A 24440-nucleotide genomic window follows, 5' to 3' on the forward strand; every position below is an offset into this window, starting at 1 on the left:
TTTGGCTGGCCTAATAGTCAGATAGGCATGAGAGATTGGCAAGAGAAAATAACCAAATTTAATACATACATATGTGTGGGAACCCCATATACATGAGAGAGTCAGAGGCCCCCACATGGAGGAGGGGTTCTGATATAGAAAGGGGGATTGAGGTACTTGAGACATCCTGAGCTAAGGATGAGGCAACACACCTTGTGGCTTCAGAAGGTCATTGCAGAGAGAGCACATGTTCAGTAATTAGCAACTTACCCTGCCATACAGGTAAGTCAGAAAAGGTTATCTCTGATAATCTTTTATTATGGACAAGGTCACTAGTTCAAGTTCTTCTAGACAGTCAAGGGAAAAGCAAAAGTTTCCTTTAGCTCAGAATAATCCCCATACCATAGAGGCACATCTTGGGGTGATTCCTTCCGAGCCCTCACTGAACAGAATTCCTATATGCTCTTTGTCCAAGCCTCCCGAAGTATTAACATCTTACATAACTATAGCACAATTATCAAAGAAGGAAATAAGAACAATGGAATACTATTAGGTAACCTACATACATACCTTATTCAAATTATTGCCAATTGTTCCACTAAAGTCCTTTTTCCAACCTGGCATCCAGACCCAAATCACTTTTCATTGCATTGAATTGTCATGCATGGCCTTGTTCTCCAATGTGGACTTTAACCAGTTATTTTGTAGACTGTTCCTCCACTTGTCAACCCCATTGTTATGGGCTGAATTGTGTTCCCTAAAAAATCCATATGCTAAAGCCTTAACTCCCAGGTGACTATTTGGAGACAGGGCCTTTGAAGAGATGATTGAGTTAAAAATGAGGCCCTTAGGATAGGTCCTAATCCACTCTGACTGGTCTCCTTCTAAGAGGAACTTTGGACACACAGAGACACCTGGGCAGAGCATGCATGGAGGAAAGGTCATGTGAGGACATAGTGGGAAGGAGAACAACTGCAAGCCAGGGAGAAAGGCCTCAGAAGAAGCCAACCCAGCCAACACCTAGACTTTGGACTTCTAGCCTCTGGAACTGTGAGTGAATAACTTGTGTTTTTTTAACCTACATAGACTGTGGTATCTTGTTCTGGCAGCCCTAGCTGACTAGTATACCCACTCTCTTCAAATCTTGTGAATCTGTCAGTTTCTGTGCTCTTTGACCCTTTCTATCTGTTTCTAAACCTCCCCTTTCCTTGTCCTTGCCAATACTAGTCCCAAGCAAATCTTCCGTCAGAATTTTCTAGTCAGGCTCCTAGCTCACCAAAGCATCTTTGTTTATTATATTCTCCATATATTATTTTCCTATTGTTGCTATAACAGGTTACCACAAATTAGTGACTCAAAACCACATGAATTTATTGTCTTAGAGTTTTGGAAGTCAGAATTCTAAAATGGGTCCACAGGGCTGCATTCCCTCCAGAGGCCCTAGAGGAGAACACTTTTCCTTGCCTTTTCAGCGTCTAGAGGCTCCCTACATTGTATAAAAGCTCCAGTCAACTGAAAAACAACACTGACTAAGTATTTCATTGCCAAAAGGATTTATTTGGGGGGGGGGGAAAGGTTGCAACCCAGTGCTGAGAGACATGGCAAGCCACGTCGTGCACACACTGCAAGGTGTACCAAAATGGAGAAATATATATAGAAATGAAAAGAAAGTTAAGTGGAGGGACACAACGGTAGAGCTTTATTGTAAGCCCAGAGCTCTTCCTGTAGGATGATACAGAGTGTAAGAACTCCTCCCATAGGCCCTAGCTCCTCCCATAGACCCAGGTTAGTTTAAATTCTCAGTCATCATCTTTGTTACCCCTTTCTCCATCTTTAAAATTAGCAGCATAGCATCTTCCCCACTAGGCAGGCTCTTACTCACCAAAGCATGGTTATTCATTACTTTTATCCCACTTATATTATTTTCCTATTGCTGCTGTAACAAGCTACCACAAACTTAGTGCCTTAAAACTAAATGCAGCCAATGTAAATTCTTTCAGAACAACTTACACCTTTCTTCCCCAAATTTCACGTATAAAAGAGCCCATCAACTCCAGAACAGCAAGCAAGTTTGTCTCTTCCCTCTAGTCCTCTGCTGTTGGTGATTCCAACTGCATGTCTCAGGACCTTGTTCTTTTCTGGCTAGCATTTGGCTTCACAATCTTGTTCTTTCAGGAAAGCTTTCAGCCATGAAGGTTTTTTTATTTAACGCTGTATACTTATCTCTTTTTATGAGCAATGAAAAAATAAAAACAATCTATTACTCAAGCAAATGCTAAAGAACCCACATGGCCTTCAAGCAAGAGGAGATGCTCCAGGAGAAATGAATTCATTACATGGATGCTTCATCATCTGCACAAGCTGTGATCCAGAGCCCTCTGGCAATCTGAAGCACGACATTTGTGTGGCATTAATATGCCTGATCAGTGGGGGATAACTGGAGCACAGAGTGCTCTGTTAAAATGTGAAAGAGGAGTTTTGTTCAGAACTCTTTCAGCAGGAAATAAGTGCTGATGTGGGCACTGAGCTTCAATGTACAACAAAAGATCACATTAAAAATACATTAAAATGGTTACAACGAAGCTTATTGTAAGCACTATTAGTTCATTTTATTTAAAAGAATCAAGGCTTAATATGAACCCCCAAGTGGGCACGGTGTCTAAAATCTTCTAACCTCTCTTGCTAATACTGAAATGTCTATTGACAAATAAAAGGCTTCTATGCTTAGAAGCTCCAGAACCAACAGGTCTGTTTTCCAATGAAATGCATGAAGCAATCAGCAAGGCTACCACCTCCAAAAAGGTCACTGAAGTTCCTTGAACCTCTTCAATATCAGCTCTGAGTGAGACATGAGTTGTATGTGTGGGTGTGGGCACAGAGCAAGAATTTGAAGTGGTTGTCTTCCTCCTTGTCACCTGGAATAAAGTTTGAGGGAAGATGGCAAGGAAACCTTACCTAATCCTCCTTCTTCCATGATTTCCTCACCCACTCACTCCTTCATTCCAGAACCCTTCTTTCTTAATTTCTCCAGCAGCCATCTGATGGAAAGGAATACTTTGATTTGAAGCTAGGGGCACCCAGTAACCACAGGGTCTTTGCTTAGACCTTAGACTGTGGCTACAGAGAAATAAAAATAGCTATGCCTTATGCAAATTTTATTTAAAATTATTTTTCTTTGGATGGGTGTCAGTGGGTGGGCTTGAAATCATGAGACTAGGGGCAGGAGGCAACACCACTGCCTACTCTCTGAATGTACATATGGAGAGAAAAAAAAAGGGGGATGTTTTAGCTGGGGAAGAAAATCAGAAGGGGAGGTTAAAAGGAAGAGGATATATCCTGGCTGGTGTGGCTCAGTCACTGAGTGCTGGCCTGTGAATCAAAGGGTCACTGGTTTGAATACCAGTCTAGAGCACATGCCTGGGTTGCAGGCCAGCTCCCAAGTAGGGTACACATGAGAGGCAATCACACACTGAGTTTCCTCTCTAAAAAATAAATAAATAAAATCTTAAAAAAAAAGAAGGAAGAGAATATAAGCCTGCTTCCCACCACAGCCTTCTGTTAGCAAAAATGCTATTAAGCAATTCTGTCATGAAATGCTTGCATGTCAGCTCTGATGTGGATATGCCTAAGAAGTCTGTGTTTATGACCTAGGCAACTCTTTAAAAAAATTTTAAAAAGACTATTTATTTACTTTTAGAGAGGGGAAGGGAGAGAGAAAGAGAGGTAGAGAAACATCAATGTGTGGTTGCCTCTCCCATACTCCCTACTGGGGACCTGGCCTACAACCCAGGCATGTGCCCTAACTGGGAATTGAACTGGCGACACTTTGGTTTGCAGGATGGCACTCAATCCACTGAGCCACACCAGCCAGGGACTGACCTAGGTAACTCTTAAACCCTTGACATTGACCCAGATTTATGTGAAAGCTGCTTGGATCAATATGATCCTCTTCAGACCATTTTAATATTGGCTGGAGCTGGAACAAGTACTGAGGCTAACATTTTATCGATTCTCCCCTCTTGTTTAAAAGTTTGGAAGACTTCTCCATCCTTCCATCTTGCCCCCAACAGTTATTAAAACATGGCAACAGATTTCTTAACACCAATGGTGAACAATATAGACTTGCAATGTGGTATTTTGAAATTGTGACATTTGAAAGAAATGCTTGAAATAAAATGTTTCTCTGGCTCAGGAACTCCGATTTCACCTGCTTTAAGTAACTTGCCCACAATTTGGTGTGGGAGAATAGAGCAGTCAATTAAATTTATTTCATTAACTTTGCATTAAGTGTTGGAAAAACAAATACATTTGTAAATTCTCCTAATATACAAAAAGAAGATATAAAATAGCCCTGGCTGGCATAGCTCAGTGGATTGAGCACAGGCTGCAAACCAAAGCATCGCAGGTTCCATTTGCAGTCAGGGCACATGCCTGGGTTGCAGGCCAGGTCCCCAGTGGGAACCACAAGAGAGGCAACCAAACATTGATGTTTCTCTCTCTCTCTCTCTCTTTCTCCCTCCCTTCCCCTCTCTAAAAAAATAAATAAATAAAATCTTAAAAAAAAAGGAGATAAAATTAAAAATCTGATATTATGAAAAATCCAACATTATCAGTGGTAGCTTTAAAGATAGTGCATATTCAAATATGCAATAAATTTAAAAAATTCACCAAAAAAGTGAATTAATCACAGAGTTTTCTTGTCCAATTAGGCTTTATTTTATTTTATTTATTTTTTTTTTTGAGAGAGAGAGAAGGGAGGGAGAGAAACATCAAAGTGAGATGTGAGAGAGAAACATCAGTTGGTTGCCTCTCACACATGCCCTGACTGGGGATCGAACCGGCAACCCAGGCATGTGCACTGAGAGGGAAAGGAACCAGTGACCTTTCACTTTGCAGGGTGATGCCCCACCAACTGATCCACACCAATCAGGGTTCCAATCATGTTTTCTTGAACCTCTGAAACTTCACTTACTGTGGAAAATGTGTGGCTCTACTAGTATGTGGCAGAAATAACTAATTAGTGGAATAATAGTTTAATGATGATTTCAGTACTCTATTAGTCTGACCTAATCAGAAGAGAGAAATAACATTGTAATTGGAACAGGAAAAGTTTTAATACAGTCAATTCTTATTATTTCAAGTAGTTATGTTCTATAAAGTCACTAAGAACACTGAATCAGCAAATATTGAACCATTACTCCTAGGGGAAATTCAGGGTTAGGTTCCTGTGAGCCTCTGATCACAACATTTTATCAACTGATCAATACATAAGCTTGCTTTATGTTTCAACATGTTTCTGTTGAAGGATATCATTTAATATATATTATTGATTCATTAATATTGCACTCTCAGCCAACATTATAACTCATGCCTGAACAAAGCTTACCTAACACAGGTATTTTCTCCATAAGGCACCTCAGAGCCTTCTTGCTCTTGAACACTAGACAGCACTTTAGAACAATTCTTGAGGGTCATTGTATACAGCAAATCTCTAATAAAAGGCACATAAATATGGGGAATGGTACTCTAAATAGACCGTGTAAAGAACACTTGCTTACAGGATGAAAGCTGCAAAAAAGAAGGCAGAGTGTTTCCTTGTTCAGCTGTAGCTGGGAACATGCAAGTTGGGTATGTTAAAAAAAATTCAGCCAAGTAAATTTGAAGAGCTAATTGGCTTTATTAAGTGATTCTCACATCAGGCAGCATCCCATCTAGCAACAAAAAGGACTCTCCAAGGGGTTGTACCAAAAGAAAGATTTTTATAGGAAGAAGAGTAGGGGCAATGAAGCTATTTTAAAAAATGATTTTTAGACCATGACATCTTGTTGGGGAGGGCAGGGATGGCAAGAGTTTTTATCATGCAAATTGCCTCTCATTTTTATGGGGGTGTGTTGGTGGAGTGCAGGAGTATGAAGAGGACCAACTCAACAGATTACTTTACTGGTACTTGACCAGAAAATCCCAGACTGGTTAAAATTATGTTTCTGGGAGAAGTTGAAACAGCAATTAGGTGAGGTATTAAATCTAGGTTTTGATATTAAAAGTGATCCTTGCTGGCTCCATTGGTTAGAGTGTCATCCTGATACGCCAAGAAACACCAAGGCTGCAGATCCATCTGTGGTCAGGACACGTACTAGAATCAACTAATGAATGCTTAAATAAGTGGAACAACAAATGATGTTTCTCTCTCTCTGTCTCTCTCAAATCAACAAACAAAATTTTTTAAGTGACACAGAATTGCTTGATGAGTAAAATCCCACACATCCAGTGTCAAAAGGGAAGTACTGCTGTAGTAAAGTATTGAGTGTAGAGAAGATGCACAGGAGATGTGAGTTTCTCCTTATATTCAGGGGAAGTTGGGCCCTGGAAAACCACCAGCAAGAACCCAGAAGCAAAACCCTTTCTCCTCCAATGGATGTCCAGCGTCCTCTACTGACAAAACATTGTGTCAGCTAGCAAAGGAAAAACATTAAAAGACTCAGATCCACTTGCACAGAGCAGGTGAAAAGAATGGTTTTAGAGCCAGAAGACAAATTAATAATTAGTACAAGTACTATTTAATGTTCTTCAACTTCTGGCAAAGATGGAGGTGTAGGTAGATTCACTTTGCTTCCTTGCACAACCAAAATAAGGACAAAAAATAAAAAAAAAAGAACTGCCAGAAAATCTAACTGTATGGATGTCTGCCACCAAGCAGTTAAAGAAAAACCATTCCTCCAGGCTGGTAGGAGGGGCAGAGATGGGAAGCCAGTGCAAAGAGAATGCCTGGCAAGGTGGTAGCTGGCAGACCAGGTGGTCCCACATTTGTGTGCCGATAAACTGGGAGGAACAACTGGAGAGCGAGAAAGACCACACAACCCAGGCTTCCAGTGCGGGAAACTAAAGCCTCAAAAACCCCTGGCTGTAAAAACCTGTGAAGGTTGCAACGGCAGGAGGAACTCCCAGTCTCACAGGAGAGTCTCTTGGAGTGTCCCATAGGATCCTAGACTGTACATAAGCCCATCCACCTGGGAGTCAGTTCCCAAAAGGGCACAATCTGTTTGTGTGTAGCAGGGGAAGCAACTGAAAGCAGGTAAAGAGCTGAGCAAGTGGCACTGTTCCCCCTCTTACCTCTCCCATATACAGCACCACAACTAAGCAAGGTGTGTTGCCCCTTCCTGGCGTACCTAAGGCTCTGCCCCTTACAACATAACAGGTGCAGAGACAAAAAAAAATATGGCCCAAATGAAAGAACAGACCAAAACTCCAGAAAAAATACAACTAAGTGACAAAGAGATAGCCAACCTATCAGATGCAGAGTTCAAAACACTGGTAATCAGGATGCTCACAGAAATGGTTAAGTATGGTCACAAAATAAAGGAAGAAGTGAAGTCTATCCAAAGTCAAATTTTTTAAAAATATAGAGAACCAACAGTCAAGGGAAGGAAACTGGGACTCAAATCAATGATATGGAACAGAAAGAAGAAATAAACATTCAACTAGAACAGAATGAAGAAACAAGAATTCAGGAAAAAAATGAGGAGAGGCTTAGGAACCTCTGGGACAACTTTAAACATTCCAACATCTGAAACATAGGGGTGCCAGAAGGAGAAGAGGAAGACCAAGAAATTGAAAACTTCTTTGAAAAAATCATGAAGGAGAACTTCCCTAATCTGGTGAAGGAAATAGACATGCAAGTTCAGGAAGCTCAGAGAGTCCCAAAGAAGTTGGACCCAAAGAGGAACACACCAAGGCACATCATAATTAAATTATACGAGATTAAAGATAAGAAGAGAATCTTTTTAATTGAATTCCACAAATTTAACAATATCATGTTTCTTTTTTAAAATATATGTTATTGATTATGCTATTACAGTTGTCCCATTTTTCCCCCTTTATTCCCCTCTGCTCTGCACTACCCCTCCCACCCACATTCCCCCCCTTTAGTTCATGTCCATGGATCATACATATAAGTTCTTTGGCTTCTACAGTTCCCATACTATTCTTAACCTCCACCTGTCTATTTTCTACCTACCATTTATGCTACTTATTTTCCGTACCTTTTCCCCCTCTCTCCACTTCCCCCACTGATAACCCTCCATGTGATCTCCATTTCTGTGATTCTGTTCCTATTCTAGTTGCTCACTTAGTTTGTTTTGTTTTTTTAAATATATTTTATTGATTATGCTATCACAGTTGTCCCATTTCCCTCTTCATTCCCCTCCACCCTACACACCCCCTCCCACCCACATTCCCCCCCTTTATTTCATGTCCATGTGTCATAAGTTCTTTAGCTTCTATATTTCCCATACTATCTGTGCCCTCCCTCTATGTTTTCCCTACCGTCTATGCTACTTATTCTCTGTAACTTTTCCCCCTCTCTCCTCCCACTCCCCTGTTGATAACCCTCCATGTGATCTCTGTTTCTGTGGTTCTGTTACTGTTCTATTTATTTACTTTTGTTTTAGGTGTGGTTGTTACTAACTGAGTTTGCTGTCTTTTTACTGTTCATATTTTTAATCTTCTTTTTCTTAGATAAGTCCCTTTAACATTTCATATAATAAGAGCTTGGTGATGATGAACTCCTTTAACTTGACCTTATCTGGGAAGCACTTTATCTGCCCTTCTATTATAAATGATAGCTTTGCTGGATAGAGCAATCTTGGATGTAGGTCCTTGCCTTTCATGACTTGGAATACTTCTTTCCAGCCCCTTCTTGGCTGTAAGGTTTCTTTTGAGAAATCAGCTGATAGACTTATGGGAACTCCTTTGCAGGTAACTGTCTCCTTTTGTCTTGCTGCTTTTGTCTCTCCTTATCTTTAATCTTGGCTAATGTAATTATGATGTGCCTTGGAGTGTTCCTTCTTGGGTCCAACTTCTTTGGGACTCTCTGAGCTTCCTGGACTTCCTGGAAGTCTATTTCCTTTGCCAGAATGGGGAAGTTCTCCTTTATATTTTTGTTCAAATACGTTTTCAATCAGTTGCTCTACCTCTTCCCCTTCTGGTACCCCTATAATTCGGATGTTGGAATGTTTAAAGATGTCCCGGAGGTTCTTAAGCTTCTCCTCGTTTTTTTGAATTCTTATTTCTTCATTCTTTTCTGTTTGGTTGTTTCTTTCTTCCTTCTGGTCCACTCTATTGTTTTGAGTCCCAGTTTCCTTCCCATCACTATTGGTTCTCTGTGCATCTTCCTTCATCTCTTTTATGGTAACCTGCATTTTTTCATCTAATTTGTGACCAAAATCAACCAATTCTGTGAGCTTCCTGATTACCAGTGTTTTGAACTGTGCATCTGATAGATTGGCTATCTCTTGACCGCTTAAATGGATGAGTTCTGGGACACTGATTTGTTCTTCTGTTTGAGCCATTTGGGAGGGGGGGGGTGTCTGGTTGCTCCTGTTATGGTGAGGGGCGGAGCCTTAGGTGTTCTCCAGGGCTGGGCACCCCAGTCACTAGATTGTGACATTGTATGTGAGGGCGGGGTTGAGAGGAAACAATGGTGGTAGCTCAGTTCTCCTGGGACCTCAGTCCCTTCCCTAGGATCCTTGGTTGTGCGCTCTTCACTGCTCCACAATTGCTGCCTCACTGGGTCTGCCAGCTGCCGCTTGCATACTCAGGGTCCACCCGCTGCGATCTTGCGTACCCCAGGTGCCTTACACACTCCCAGTTGCCTTATGCACCCAATTCTCCCATTCTGCATGCCATGCCCCGTGCCCCGTGCCCAGCTGCTTGTCTCCGCCCCTCCTACCAGTCTGGATAAACGGGTATCTTTCAACTTCTTGGCTGTCCGACTTCTATTCAGATAAATTTTCTGTCAGTTCTGGGTGTTATTCTGCCTCTAAATTGTTGTTGTTCCAATCTTGGTTGTGCAGGGAGGTATGGTGCATCCACCTATGCCTCCATCTTGCCGGAAGTCCCGACATTCTTATAGTTAAATCTTTAATTTAATTTTGTCTTAAATTTCTGGAAGCAGATTTTTTTGCAAAAAAGGGCATATATATTTAAGGTTTTTTGTTATTACTGAATGCCAAAATACATCAATTGAATGTAACTGAAACCTATAGAACGTGTTGCAGCAATTTGAAATTCTACCAATAATGCATGAGAGTATTTTCTTCTACTTTAATTAACAGTGGATATGACCATTAAAAACAAAGAACTTCCTGGCTGGTATAGCTCAGTGGATTGAGCACAGGCTGTGAACCAAAGGGTTGCCAGTTCGATTCCTAGTCAGGGCACATGCCTAGGTTGCAGGCCAAGTCCCCAGTGGGGGCCACATGAGAAGCAACCACACATTGATGTTTCTCTCTCTTTCTCCCTTCCTTCCCACCTCTCTAAAAATAAATAAAAATAAAATCTTAAAAAAAAACAAAGAACTTTGCTAATTTGATGGGCAAAAATGCTATCTTGTTTGATTTTTGCATTTATTTGATCTCTAGTAATGTTGAACTTTTTCTGTTTATTGACCATTTGCACATTTTTCTTTTTTATATATTTTCTTTTTTAAAATTTGACTTTAGAGAGGGAGACAGAGAGAGAGAACCATTGATTTGTTGTTCCATTTATTTATGTATTCATTGGTTGATTCTTGTTTCTGCCCTGACTGGGCATGGAACCTCCAGCCTTTGTGTATCAGATATGATGCTCTAGCCAACTGAGAAAACTGGCCAGAGACTCATATTGTCTTTTTATGTCTTTGTTCATTTTCCTTTGGGGGCACAGTTTTAAAGAAGGCTGAATTCTTTCATAAAATAAATAAATCTGAAACAAATGAAAAGTAGAATTCACATTTTTTTAAAGTATACAGTGTGATGGGTTTTTTTTTATTGCTGTTCGAGTACAGTTGTCTCCATTTTTCCCCACCACTTCCTTCTGCCCTACCCATCCCCACCTCCCACCCCCAATTCTACCCCCCTTTGGCTTTGTCCATGTGTCCTTTATCCTCGATAACCCTTAGAATTCACATTTTGGTACTATTTCACCTTTTTACAATGTCACATAAAATATTCAATATCCTCTAAAATTTTACTTAAGGGAAGAATGATCTTAAACATAAATTGTAGTTTAAAATGTTAGAAAAATTTTGTTTTTATATGACTGTAACAATCTTCACATATCTGCTTCAGATTTTCCAGGACTGCCCCACTCTGCTCCCATGGTAATTGATGATAGTAAGGTCTGTGAATTACCAGAACTGCTCTAACATCAAATAAAGTTCCTGTGAGTCTGAGAAAAAAGTCAACGTGAACACTTTCCTCAAGGTCTTACTTAATAATAAATCATTGATGATAGTGGTTGGTTTAGCTTAATTTTCTTCTACTTTTAGAATTATCACTTAACAAATATTTTCAGTATTTTAGAACAGAGATTTCATATTTTCAGCCTGAGGGATGGATTCAGTCAGAATTTATTGTCTATTCTTTTATCCTGCTCTATTTTCCTTATAGTACTTACAACTGATTAATATTATATAATGTGGCTATTTGTTATGTATTCATTCCAATAGTATGGTAAGATCCACAAATGCAGATACCTAATCTCTTTTTTAAAATTTGTCAACTACAGCTAACACACAATATTATATTACTTTTAGGTTTACAATGTAATGATTAGACATTTATTATATATAACTTACAAAATTGTTGGGACTTCCAGCAAGATGGAGGAATAGGTGGACGCACCATACCTCCTCGCACAACCAAGACTAGAACAACAATAATTTACAACAATAATTTACAGACAGAATAACGCCCAGAACCGGCAGAGGATTTATCTGAATGGAAGTCGGGCAGCCAAGAAGTTGAAGTAGACGCGTTCATCCGGACTGGTAGGAGAAGACGAGCCAGGCGGGCGAGGGGCTGGCTCGGGTCGACGGCGCACGAGGTCGGGGAAAGTTTGGCGCAAAATCGGCGCAACAGCCATCAGGGGCGCAAGAACACAGTGGTGATCCCTGAGTACGAAAGCTGCGGCTGGCAGACCCAGAGGGGCAGCGATTGTGAACCAGGGCAGAACTCGCAGCCTGGGAGCCCAGAGAAGGGTCTGAGCCCAGGAGAACGGAACTACTGCCATTGTTCCCTCCCGTCCCCATTCCCGCCCCCGCCCCCGCCCCCACATATAACATCACAACCTAGCAACTGGGGTGCCCAGCCCCGGTGAACACCTAAGGCTCCGCCCCCCACCCTAACAAGAGCAACCAGACCAGGAAAAAAAGGAGAGACAGGGAAAAACATGTTTTCAACAGAGCAGATCAGTCCCCCAGGACTCATCCTTTTGAATGACTAAGAAATAGCCAATCTATCAGATGCGCAGTTCAAAACACTGGTGATCAGAAAGCTCACAGAATTGGTTGATTTTGGGTGCAATTTAGATGAAAGGATGCAGGTTACCATAAAAGAGATGCAGGAAGATACGCGGAGGAGAGCCAATAGTGAAAGGAAGGAATCTGAGTCTCAAAACAATACAGTGGACCAGAAGGAAGATAGAATCAACCAAGCAGGAAAGCATGATGAAATAAGAATTCAAAAAATCGAGGAAAACATTAAGAGCATCCAAGACACCTTTCAACGTTCCAATATCCGAATTATAGGGGTACCAGAATCAGAAGGGGAAAAGCATCAAATTGAGCACGTATTTGAACAAATAATAAAGGAGAACTTCCCCAATCTGGCAAAGGGAACAGTCTTCCAAGAAATCCAAGAAGCTCAGAGAGCCCCAAAGAAGTTGGACCCAAGAAGAAACACACCAAGGCACATCATAATTACATTAGCCGAGGTAAAAACGAAGGAGAGAATCCTAGAAGCGGCAAGAGATAAGGGGACAGACACCTACAAAGGAGTTCCCATCAGACTGTCAGCTGATTTCTCCAAAGAGACCTTACAGGCAAGAAGGGGCTGGAAAGAAATATTCCAAGTCATGGAAGACAAGGACCTACATCCCAGATTCCTCTATCCAGCAAAACTCTCATTTAGAATGGAAGGGCAGATAAAGTGCTTCTCAGATAAGTTCAAGTTAAAGGAATTCATCATCACCAAGCCCTTATTATATGAAATGTTAAAGGGACTTACCTAAGAAAAGAAGATAAAGAAAAGACATGTATAGTAAAAGGACAGCAAACTCACAATTATTAACAACCACAACTAAAGCAAAACCAAAAGAAACTAAGTAAACAATTAGAACAGGAACAGAACCACAGAAATGGAGGGTTAGCAGCAGGGGGGTGGGAGGAGGAGAGAGGGAGAAAAGGTATAGAGAATAAGTAGCATAGAATGTAGGTTGAAAATAGATAGGGGGAGGGCAAGAATAGTACAGGAAATGTAGAAGCTAAAGAACTCATAAGTATGACACATGGACATGAACTAAAGGGGGGAAATGTGAGTGGGAGGGGGGTACAGGGTGGAGGGGGGAGAAGGGGGGAAATGGGACAACTGTAATAGTATAATCAATAAAATATATTTAAAAAAATTAACACCCCGGTGTCTAGTACTTACCTAGCAACATACATAGCTATTATAATATTACTGACTATATTCTGTGTTCTGTACCTTATACCCTGGTGACTATTTTTGTAACTGGGAAATTGTACATCTTAATCCCTTCACCTTTTTTACCCACCTACCCTTCTGGTGATCATCAGTTTGTCAAAGATTTAATCTCTTAATCAAGTTACCTCCAATTCCTAGAATACTACCTGGCATATAATGGACTTTCCAAAAATGTGTTGAATCAATGTATTCAGTAATTATTCACTGAATCCCCACTGTACCTGAGGAACTGGACAGCTAGACTTGGGAGGGAAAATTGCTTGCTACATTGTAAAAAATGTCCTATATGTGTGTCTTAATTTAGAAAGAATCTATTGATTCCTTCCTATAAAAATGAGAAGTTTATTGCCACTTGCATCAGCTCTCTTATCCTTTCCAAATCCTGATTTTTGTTAAATTGTATTTCTTCTAGACATTTTCTTTATATCTTTAAAAATAGTATATGTAAAACTTTTTTTTTAAGATTTTTTATTTATTTATTTTTAGAGAGGGAAGGGAGGGAGATAGAGAGAGAGAAACATCAATGTGCAGTTGCTGGGGGTTCTGGCCTGCAACCCAGGAATGTACCCTGGCTGGGAATCGAACCTGGGACACTTTGGTTCCCAGCCCGTGCTCAATTCACTGAGCTATGCCAGCCAGGGCTAAAAATAGTATATGTAAAACTTTGAATCTTGATTTGGCTCTCTAGAGAGTATCTACCTTACTTCTGGGAATGCAGTTGAAGACATTAGTGATTCCACTTACATTCCTATTCACCTTGCCTCTTCCCTCCTACTTTTTGGTGATTCATTATGCTTACCTTGCCATGATGAATAATAAATGTATCTTCCTTATATGTCACCTAGTTGGTTCTAAAAGTTAAGGACTGAAAACCAACATCTAGAATACTGTTATGTAAACATTACTCAGGACACAACAAAAATATCATGTAAATGGACCCAAAGGAAAATATAACCACAAAGTTCCTTTACTTTACTTATTGTCTATTAATCAGGAAAGATCTATATTAGCACATGTAAGCCTAATGTCCCCACAGTGAGTGGTTGTTTTTATGTTCTGGCTTCCTACAATATTTTTCTTATCTCTGTACTGGCCCATAGACTGTTGCATTACAATTTATCAGCTCACATAGCTTTCTACAAGCCAAACGGTTTTAACTTCCTTAGTGGGGAGTGTGTGTGTGTGTACGGTGTGTGTGTGTGTGTGTGTGAGAGAGAGAGAGAGAGAGAGAGAGAGAGAGAGACTTGAGTGTAAAGCCAACGCTATGATCACTTTCCATTCAACACAGAAAATTTTGGGTATAGTTTCAAGAGTTTTATAGACCTTCCCCTGGACACTTTATGTAATAAAGGAAGTATTGTAAGCACATTTTTTCTTTTTTTCAGAAGCCACTGAGACTGTGTCTGTCCTTCCAAAAGGAAGAGAAGAATGATCATCAAGGGCCAACAGCAGTTGCAAAGTGCACCAAAGGCTGGCTTCACGCTCAGGAGAGAACACCGCGCGCCCCCACGTGGTTGCAGGTGCTCTGCACACTCAGAGAAACTTCTCTTAGTAACAAACTACACTCATGATCCCTGAAAGTAGTCTTATGTGGGGAAATGTTTATTGTAGAATCCAGGCAGTAGACATATGGATATTCATGTACAAGTCTTTCAACTTTTGTAAGTGTTTGAAAATTTTCATACTACGTAGGTAAAAGTGACTTGTGTTCCGTAAGCATGGGTATACTGTATTTGATTTTTAAATTTTCCTTCTGTTTGCAGAACTATGGAAAATCTGAATAGTTCCCATGGTACACTTTAAACCAGTACATAAGTCTCCTTCTGGTAGAAAATTTTATTAACAGAACCAGAAAATTTACCAAATACAAATTAGGTAGCTCAAAATATGTAATTACTACACTGAAAATGTGACCCAGTCATTTACGCAAGTTTCGGAAGAAATGTACACAAAACAGGACGCAGAAGGAATGGTTTTGTGGTTTTAATGCCACTGGTCTCCTAGCTGTGAATTGCTTTACTGACTGCACCCATGGTGGACTAGTCTATTTTAGTTTCCCTCTTTTAGAAGAATATAACAAGCAAATTTTGACATCTTCCTTTTCTTAAAACCACATTATGCTTATATATCAAGTTTGGAAGCAGTTATCGAGGTAGTGTGTGTAGTGTACAGACGCTGCAGCCAGGTGATTGAGTCTGGGTCCTATTGGCACTGCATAATAGAGATAATGGTCTGCATAACACAAGGTTGTTGTATAATACTATGACATGGGGAAACGACAGTTGATTTATCTTTATCATCACCTGACAAGTCATAATTGGGACTTGACATGAAGAAGGAGGCTAGGCCAGTTGTCTTAAAGCCTTTTCTGTCTAGAATTCTGCGGTAAGGTCTGAGACAAATACTTCAGCTCTGGTCTGCCTTTTCAAAGCAGCTGTCACTTGAAAATCAGAGACTTGACACCCAAGCACGGTTCGTGATAAAGCCCCTCAAGCACCGAGGAAACTGTTGATCCCGCACATGCGCACTGGTGCTTTCCCCCTCCGCCCATCTGTGGTGAAAGGATTGTTCTATTCCTGAGATGATGGAATTTGGAAGCCTAGACCTGGAAGCACAGGTGCGTTAGTAGTAGTTCCAGCATTTGGCTGCATAAGTGGTAACTTATTACTGTATATTTCTAATCTGACGCATGCAACAGTCTTCTGAAAAGAGTTCGGAACGGCTCCACCGTCCATCCTCCCCCTCTCCACTGGGAACGTTAGGGCTGGCCGACTTGAAGGCCAGGTACGGAAGCCCAGAGGGACCCTCCCACCTGTAGGGGCTCGCACATCCCACTGCGCCCCGCCTCCCGGACACCAGCGGATTCTCCACCCAGTGGAGACTCGGACAGCTGCTCCTGGTCTCCGCCCCGCCAGCGGCGGGCGCTGGGGACGTCAGCGCTGCCAGCGTGGAAACGGTGGTGGAGCGCGGGAGGCGGAAGTAGCGCCTGGGACTGCGATCCTCCATCGGGCTCCGCCTGCTGCCTCTACCATGGATGCGTCCCTGGAGAAGGTTCGTGCTTGGGGCAGGAGGCGGCACCGCGGCCTGGGGTCTCCACCTCAGCAGCGGCTGTTTCCCTGTCGCGAGCTGCCATTGTGACTGGGGAGTGGGCAGGGGGTTAACGGGCTTCACCTGAGGAGGCCTGGCCCCGAGGAGGTCCAGCCCAGCGCTCGCGACTGAGGCCTGGTCACGGTACGGGCCGGGAGTCTCTCGGGTCCCTGTGGACCAAGAGAGACTGAGCCGGGTTCTGCCACGGGCCGCGAGCACCCTGGAACCTGATGCGGGACCCACCTTGGGGCCTGCTTTAAGTTCGGCTCGCCCATTTGGATGACAGAGCTAACAACTTGTAGCCCCAGAAGTGCCTGAAAAGGAGCCCCAGTTGTCTGGGAGCTAGCTGCAATCCTGTAGGTTTTCTGTGGTTTCCAGGGTAGAAAGAAAAAAACCAGTAAAGTAGTGGTTTTCCAGCTTTAGAGTGCCTAGGAATCACCTGGGGCCCTTGGTTAAAATCCAAATTTTCAGCTCAGGAGGCCGAACCTCTAGGGGGCGGGACCGGGATCTGCGTGTTTAACAAGTTCCCCACGTGATTCTGATGCAGTAGTTTGTGAACACAAGTTAAGACCTCAGCATTCAAGGAAAGGGCGGGTTTTCTGTAGATTGTGAGTTTCGTTTTGGGACTTGCTGCTACTCCACAACTTTTTGGCTCTTTTCTTTTGTTGGCGAGGGAGAGACCCTCTTGTCAACCCGAAATCCGCTGGCAGCAGCACTTTCCTCTGCTTTCATCTTGGGGGAACTCTAGCGTGATGTACCTGGCTGACTGCATTGGTCTGTGAGATGGATTCTAATTGTCCCGGGGTTAGGGCTTATGAATGAGAACCAGGGCTTGGACTTCTTCATGGATACCTACTTTCAGAACCTGACATTCTGCCCTCCCTTAAAGCCTTTCTCCCTGTTCAAACTCGGGAGTCTGCTTGTCAAGACAATTTTTCACACATGTAGAATTCAGGAGCAATGCTAGTGTTTTAGGACTGCATTCTTTTAATTTTGAATCGACAGAAATAACATTTTGTCATTTCTCAATGCAACAGCTGCTGTGGATTTGTTCACTTGTCTCTGGAGGGTCGAAGGGAGTAATCGTACAAGTTCATCCAGATGTCTTCATGTGCCCACAGTGGTAGAGCCCACGCCTAGGCTGTATCTCATAAGTTGGGGAGAATGCAACCATGAAAAGAAAAGGAACATGTTCATCCACTGCCTTTCTGGCGAGTGTTACATGTTTTTCTGGCTAGGAATAAACTCTCTCCAGTCTACTTTTGGGTACTTTGAGTTTTAGTATGGATCAGTGATTCTCAACTATGAGGCAGTTTTGTTCCCCAGTGGACATTTGGCCAATGTCTGGAGACATTTTTGATTGTTGTAACTAGGGGGTAAGGAGGACTGCTTGCACTGTGTGGATGGCGGCCATTGGTGCTGCTAAACATTGCACAGGACAGCCCCAAACCAGAGAATCATCTGCTCAAAATGTCAGTCGTGCTGAGGTTGAGAGCACCCTGACCTAGACCGTGTGTGCAACACCAATAGTTGAATACAAAATAATGCTAAAAATGCCCCTTCAGTGTTTTCTTTCCAATTGCATGAGGAGATAGGATGGGCTTTTGTCATTTCAGTTCAAACCCTAAAGAACTGGGGTGATCTTTCCTCCAAGAATAGTTCTTTGTAGGCAGATTTACAAAACAGTGGGTTGGAATCCTGCTTTAGTTATTACTTTTCTGATATTTGGTTAGTAGATTACAGCAGTTCTTTAAATGTTAATTGATGATAAAAGATCTTAAATCCTCCAGATGAAGATCTGAAGATGCACTGAAACTCCAAAGTTCTTAAGGCTGGAGCATTCACAAAAAATTGCAGTGTGCTCGTTTAGGAATTTAGAATGTGTGGGTTGGAAGTTTCTGCCTTAGGCCAGTATAGAAATTATGAGTGTCAAGTTTTTTAGAACTAAGACTGTCTTATTTTTACATTTCCTGAAGCAGTAGAGGGCCTTACATGTAATGAACAACTTTGCTTGTTGCTGAGTGGGCAGAAGAGAAAAGGCATTGCTATAATGTGAATATTGAAGATTTTATGTTCTGAAAAATAGTTTAAATCTAAAACATTGAGGTGGTCCTATTCTTGTTGTTTTTTTTTTTTTTTTTTTTGAGAAATAGTCTATTCTGAGCTAAATTCTACATTGCTAATATAAATTTGAGAACTATTTGAGCAGTTCTGAATGATCCCATTTAAGCAGATCTTTGCATAATTTATACTGCTACAGACACCACAATGTTATTTGATACCCATCCTCTAAAATTTCAAGTAATCTCTATTACTCTAAAATGTACTATGCTATCATCATTAGTAGAATCACTCAGTATATTTCCTTTTGTACAAATAAAATTATGTTCTTGCTTTTTTTTTTTTTTAGATAGTATATAGATGTGCGGACCTGCAATGACCCAGCCATTTTCTTGTCCTTTTTCACAATAGTATCAGTGTTCTTGTGTCTAAAATTAGTGATGTCTTAAGAAACCAGAGAGATTAATCAAAGGGGCCAGGAATTCAAACTAAAAGAGTAGGACTTGGACCCTCAGCCTCCTAATACTGTATGTCCAATGTATGAAGAACGAGGCCCTAGAGCAGGGGTGTCAAACTCATTTTCACGGGGGGCCACATCAGCCTCAAGGTTGCCTTCAAAGGGCCAAGTGTAATTTCAACTCCTTAATGGTTAAGGAGCAGTTATATGTATACAGTCCTAAAATTATTTTCACCCTTTGAAGGCAACCTTGAGGCTGATGTGGACCCCCGTGAAAATGAGTTTGATACCCCTACCTAAAGCATAGTCTCATAGTGCTTACTTATGTTAACATTCAAGTTTTAACATGCCACAGGAAGTAATTACTCTGATGCTGAAGTTCTTAATAAGTTATTGAACACACCTACATATACTTTTTAGTAAAAACCTGCTACTTTAAGTTTGTGGAACAGCCCAGACCTTTTCCTATTGCTTGGAGAATCTCATTCTTCCCGGGTGTTATATTTAGACAAGGTGTATGGCAATTTATTTTGCATTTACTTGAATTCCAACCTTGAGTAAACTTAGAGCAGTGTTTTTCAAACTAGCACTGCTGACATTTTAGGTTGGATAATTCTCTTGTCAGAAGCTATCCTGTGCATTATAGAATGTTAAGCAGCATGCCTGGCCTCTACCCACTGGATGCCCAGGGCACCCTCTCCCCGCAGTGTGACAACCAGAAACCTCTCCAGATGAAGTCATTTTTTTCCTGGGGGTGGGAGGAATTGCCTCTGGTAGAGAACCTAGAGCTGCATTGTACTGTATGATAGCCACTAGCACATTTGTCTTAAATATTTAAATATTTAACTAAAACTAAATAAATTAATTCAGTTTCTCAGTCACACTAGTCACATTTCAAGTGCTTAACAGTCATAGTGTGGCTTTTGGCCACAGTGTGGCTATAGGACAGTGCAGATACAGAACATTCCCATCACCACAGAGAGTTCTATTGGACAACACTATAGAGGGAGGCCAATTAATCTGTTGTATATCTAATTCTTTTCTCTAAAAGAGGCAACTTTGACCCTGTTTCTGACCTATCTAATTACAATACAGCCCATTTTATTTCTTGTACTCATCATGAGCTAATTTTTCCCCCTTTGGACCTGATTTTGGAAAATTTGTTATCCCCTTACTGTTTATAAGTTTATAAGGAGCAGTAGAAGCATGAATGGAACATTCCTGATCATTACTGATAAGGACTACCAGAATTTCTATTCCTGCTTTTTACTTTAAATGCTCACAAAAAGAACTCCTAATAGCTAACCTTGAAATGACTAGTTTCTATGGTATGCCTTTTTAGATTCTACTCTTACATAAAATGGGAGGCTTCTGTGAGGAGATGAGAGCTTGTAACCTTTTGTTCATTTCAAGCTGCTTCCTGTATCGCCATAACGGGAGGGTTTTGCATATAGGCGCATGGTGGCTAAGATGGTAAATGATTACCAAATGCTGGGTGTCAGAGAAAACATGGTGTGTGCAAAGTTCTGATCCTAAAAATGTATGGCCTTGGTGATTCTTGATTTATTTAAGGTAGCAGAGGTAGTCATTAGCAGAGCTGTGAATGGTCCCCAGTCCCATGTGTGTTACCCCATATGTAGGCTTATGAGTCGTAATTATAGATAGGAGTTGCTTGAGCTTAATGCCATCTTTTTTCACCTAAAGAAGCAGAAGCCTGGTTTGATTTATAATTTTTATTGAAAGCCAGCTATGACCAAAATGCAGTTCTGAGTGCTGAGAAAGACACAGGGTGAAGAAGACATGATCTCTGCAGGAGGTTACATTTGGTAAGGGGTATATACATGTTTAGAAAAAATACTTGTATAGCAGGGAGGGGTAAAAGGAGTATCACAGAAAATAAGAAACAAATGGTGGGGGGGTACATGGAGTGAGTGACCAGGAAAGATTTTGCAGAAGAGATATTTTAGGTAGACTATTTACTTGAGAATCATGACTTTTCTAGAGGTTGTTTTTTTTAAAGAACTTATTTATTTATTTTTTAGATAGAGGGGAAGGGAAGAAGAAAGAGAGAAACATCAGCGTGTGGATGCCTCTCATGCACCCCCTACTGGGGACCTGCCCGGCAATCCAGGCATGTGCCCTGACTGGGAATTGAACCTGTGACCCTTTGCTTTGCACACTGGCACCCAATCCACTGAGCCACACCAGCCAGGGCTCTAGAGTCTTTTTTTAATGTAGATTTTTTTTCATGTATACTTTATAACATGATTGTGTCTCCTTATTGATGGCAGAATGTAAATTAAGGGAGAGGAAAGCCATTTTATCTTTTGAAGTTAAAATGTGATATAAAAAAAGACACCTCCAATCACTTTGAAAATGTCCAAAAATTTCTTTCACAATTTATCAAAAATAAAAATAGTCCTGGCATGTCCTGTGTGGCTCAGTTGGGTTTGGTGTCCACCTGCAAATTGAAAGATTGCCAGTATGATTCCGGATCCCAGGTTCCAGTCAGAGCACATGCCTGGGTTTCGGGGTCTGTCCCTGGTAGCTCCCCCAGGCACATCCAAGAAGCAACCTATCGATGTTTCTTGCTCACATCAATGTTTCCCATGCTCTCTTTCTCCCTTGCTTCTCTTCTCTCTAAAAGTAAATACATAAAATCTTTTTTTAATTATTTAAAAAACAAAAATGAAAATCTCTTAGGGGGTAAATAAATTTATGTAGCTTAAATTAAATCCATTCTTTCCAAACAATATTTAAGGGCCATACAGTTATTCCAAATCTAATTTTTTGTGTATTTAATTCCTCTTATTATTGCAATAGTGTTTTGCTTGGTGGCAAATGTTAAGTATTTAACAGCCGTAAGGTGTGGTCTAGTCTGGGACCCTATCCACATTTTATTTTAATAGAAAATACATTCTGAGTTAAAATGACTGAAGGAAGAGCAAACTTTTTAAATATGATTTTCTTTCATATATTCAGAAAAAACAGAAACAGTGAAATAAAGCCTTCACTTTGAAAGTGCAACTCAGTGACATTGAGTATTTAGCTACAGTGAGCCTTTCAGGATACTTTTGAGACTGAAATTACTTATTGGACTGAACATTATATTAGGTGGAATCATATGAAATTGCTCTTTTTGTGCGTTAAAAACAGGTGAATATTGAGTTTCACACAGTTCAATGGCAAAGGTCTGAAGATTTAGAGATACACAGAGGCTTCAAGAATTGATGGGTTCCTTTCCTCAGAATTCTTTTTACTATATTTAAGATAAGGCTGGCAACATTAATCTTACATAATTCTAATTCAATTTTGGAAATAATGATATTGGTAAGGATAATGGATAGCTTTATGTTTCTGAGTTGGTCCCCAAACAAGTCCTAGGAAATACTCCCTTATAAGAAGCATGTCTCAGTGAAAGACTTATTTTTTCCCAGTACCTATAGCATGCTTCTCTTTAAGCAGTTTTCTTTCCGTTCCAGAATCAGTGTGTGATGCCAGATAAGCTGGTAAACTTTTTGAACTAGAGCTTTCCTGATGTGTGGTATTTTTACATCTGTGTAGTTACTGGGAAGCATTTACTCCTGATATAATGTCTAAGTGAATTGATTCTCCAGAAGTAGTGGTCTCTAGCAATATATATTTTTTGAAAGGTATACTTGGATTCCTGGCATTTCTGGCACATATTTTCAGATGAGTGATTCAAATGCCCCCCTTTTTCCTCCACATACTTACATCTGTGACAGGTTTGATCAACATTACTAACTTTGCTGCCTCCTTACCCGTACTAGAGTTTGTTTGTTTTTTTACCTCTGTTGTGTATTCTACCCCTTCTTTCTTTCCATTCCTCTTTTTGAGGAATTTGTATGGTTATATAATAATACCTTATGCAATATTTACATATCTTTTTCAACTAGGAATATTATTATGCTCAGTAAGCCATTAATTACAGTCTTCATGTTCCCATAGACACACTCAAGTACAGATCCATGATAGTTAAATACAAGATATTTCCAAGAGTATCCATTTCTTAGAGGACAGAGACAAAATACACAGGGATTAAGTAAATATTTTTGTTGAAATCAGACAAAAATATTTAAAATGCAGAAACTGAGCCTCCAGGAAGGTAAGCCAGGTTTGCAAGGCAATATATCAAATTCCAGAGAATTCTTGTTGTTTTCTCACATCTTTGACCCACAAGAAGCTGCTATGTTCCTAGAACAGCTGCTGCTGTGTTCTTATTGCTTTTCAGAGGTGAGTAGTGTTGGGGGTACTAGTGCTAGATAGTAGGCATGGTTTATGTTTTTACCTGGTAGGAAAATAAAGGATGTTTGGAGAGTTGACAGTTGCACGATTATCAGGATCCAGGATTAACCTTGTTTAGAAAGTTGTTAGAAACACAGCAATTTGTAGCTTTACTGTATCACTTTGACCAGTTGAAGAAAGGTAGTGATTTTGCCCTGGCTGGTGTGACTCCGTGAATTGAGGGCTAGCCTGCGAACCAAAGGTCGCAGGTTCAGTTCCCAGTCACTGCACATGCCTGGGTTGTGGGCCAGGTCCCCAGTTAGGGGCATTGGAGAGGCAACCAATCAATGTTTCTATCACACATTGATTTCTCTTTCCCTTCCTCTCTCTAAAAATACATAAATAAAATCTTTAAAAGAAAGAAGGAAAGGTGGTGATTTTTTTATACATCTAATGTATAATTGTAAACTTGCATTTTATAACAGCAAGGTCTTCTGTCTGAGACAAGTAGCTGGTAGTTTCACTTCACAGGCTTTAGTTTTTCTTCCGTCATTAGTCTTAGAATCCCACCCACCACCATTATGAACATTCTTCCCCAGAAAAAAGTTTATTGATACAACAGTATCATATACTCCAGTTATTGATGAATGTTGTGATAAATATATTTTAAAATTACATTTTAGACTTCCTCTTTCCTCTTTTCTGGAAGCTGCTTCTCTTTAAAGGTTTAGCTCTATATTTCCCAAATAGCAGTAATTCATATACCATCTTTGTAAATATTGTCATGTCTGTGTACCACTTGTACTGTTATTCACTTAATATTTATTTTAGATTGACTTTATATATCCTTTTAAATTGAGGGATAATTTACATTCAATAAAAATACCCACTTTAATTCTGCAGCTTGAGTTTTGGCAGGTGTATACAGTTAATATAACCACCAGCATAGTGAAAATAGGGAACATTTTCCTCTCCCTGAAGTGTTTCCTTTTGCCCCCTTCCAGTGGGTCCAGATTTGCTTTCTCTCGCTATAGTCTAGCCACCTCTCACCCCCTTTTCTTTTTTTTAACTTAGATTTTGCTGAACAGTAA

General features: G+C 40.6%; 1 protein-coding gene and 1 pseudogene across 3 annotated transcripts in view; one reads left to right on the forward strand and one right to left on the reverse strand.

Moving 5' to 3' along the window:
- Positions 1 to 14886: 14886 nt before the first annotated feature.
- Positions 14887 to 15087, reverse strand: LOC114513588 (annotated as a pseudogene).
- Positions 15088 to 16319: 1232 nt separating this feature from the next.
- The window catches only part of PDXDC1 (pyridoxal dependent decarboxylase domain containing 1), a 58195-nt gene continuing 50074 nt past the window's right edge, over positions 16320 to 24440 (forward strand). For 2 of the 3 annotated variants that reach the window (XM_036020909.1, XM_036020910.1), the window contains exon 1: positions 16331 to 16550. In XM_036020909.1, coding sequence (XP_035876802.1) covers positions 16530 to 16550 — 21 coding nt within the window. In that variant the 5' untranslated portion in view covers positions 16331 to 16529. Of the gene's footprint in view, positions 16551 to 24440 lie in introns of all 3 variants that reach the window. The other variant, XM_028511096.2, reaches the window with a different exon arrangement.

The sequence above is a fragment of the Phyllostomus discolor genome, chromosome 3 (assembly GCF_004126475.2).
Source record: "Phyllostomus discolor isolate MPI-MPIP mPhyDis1 chromosome 3, mPhyDis1.pri.v3, whole genome shotgun sequence".
Lineage (NCBI taxonomy): Eukaryota > Metazoa > Chordata > Mammalia > Chiroptera > Phyllostomidae > Phyllostomus > Phyllostomus discolor.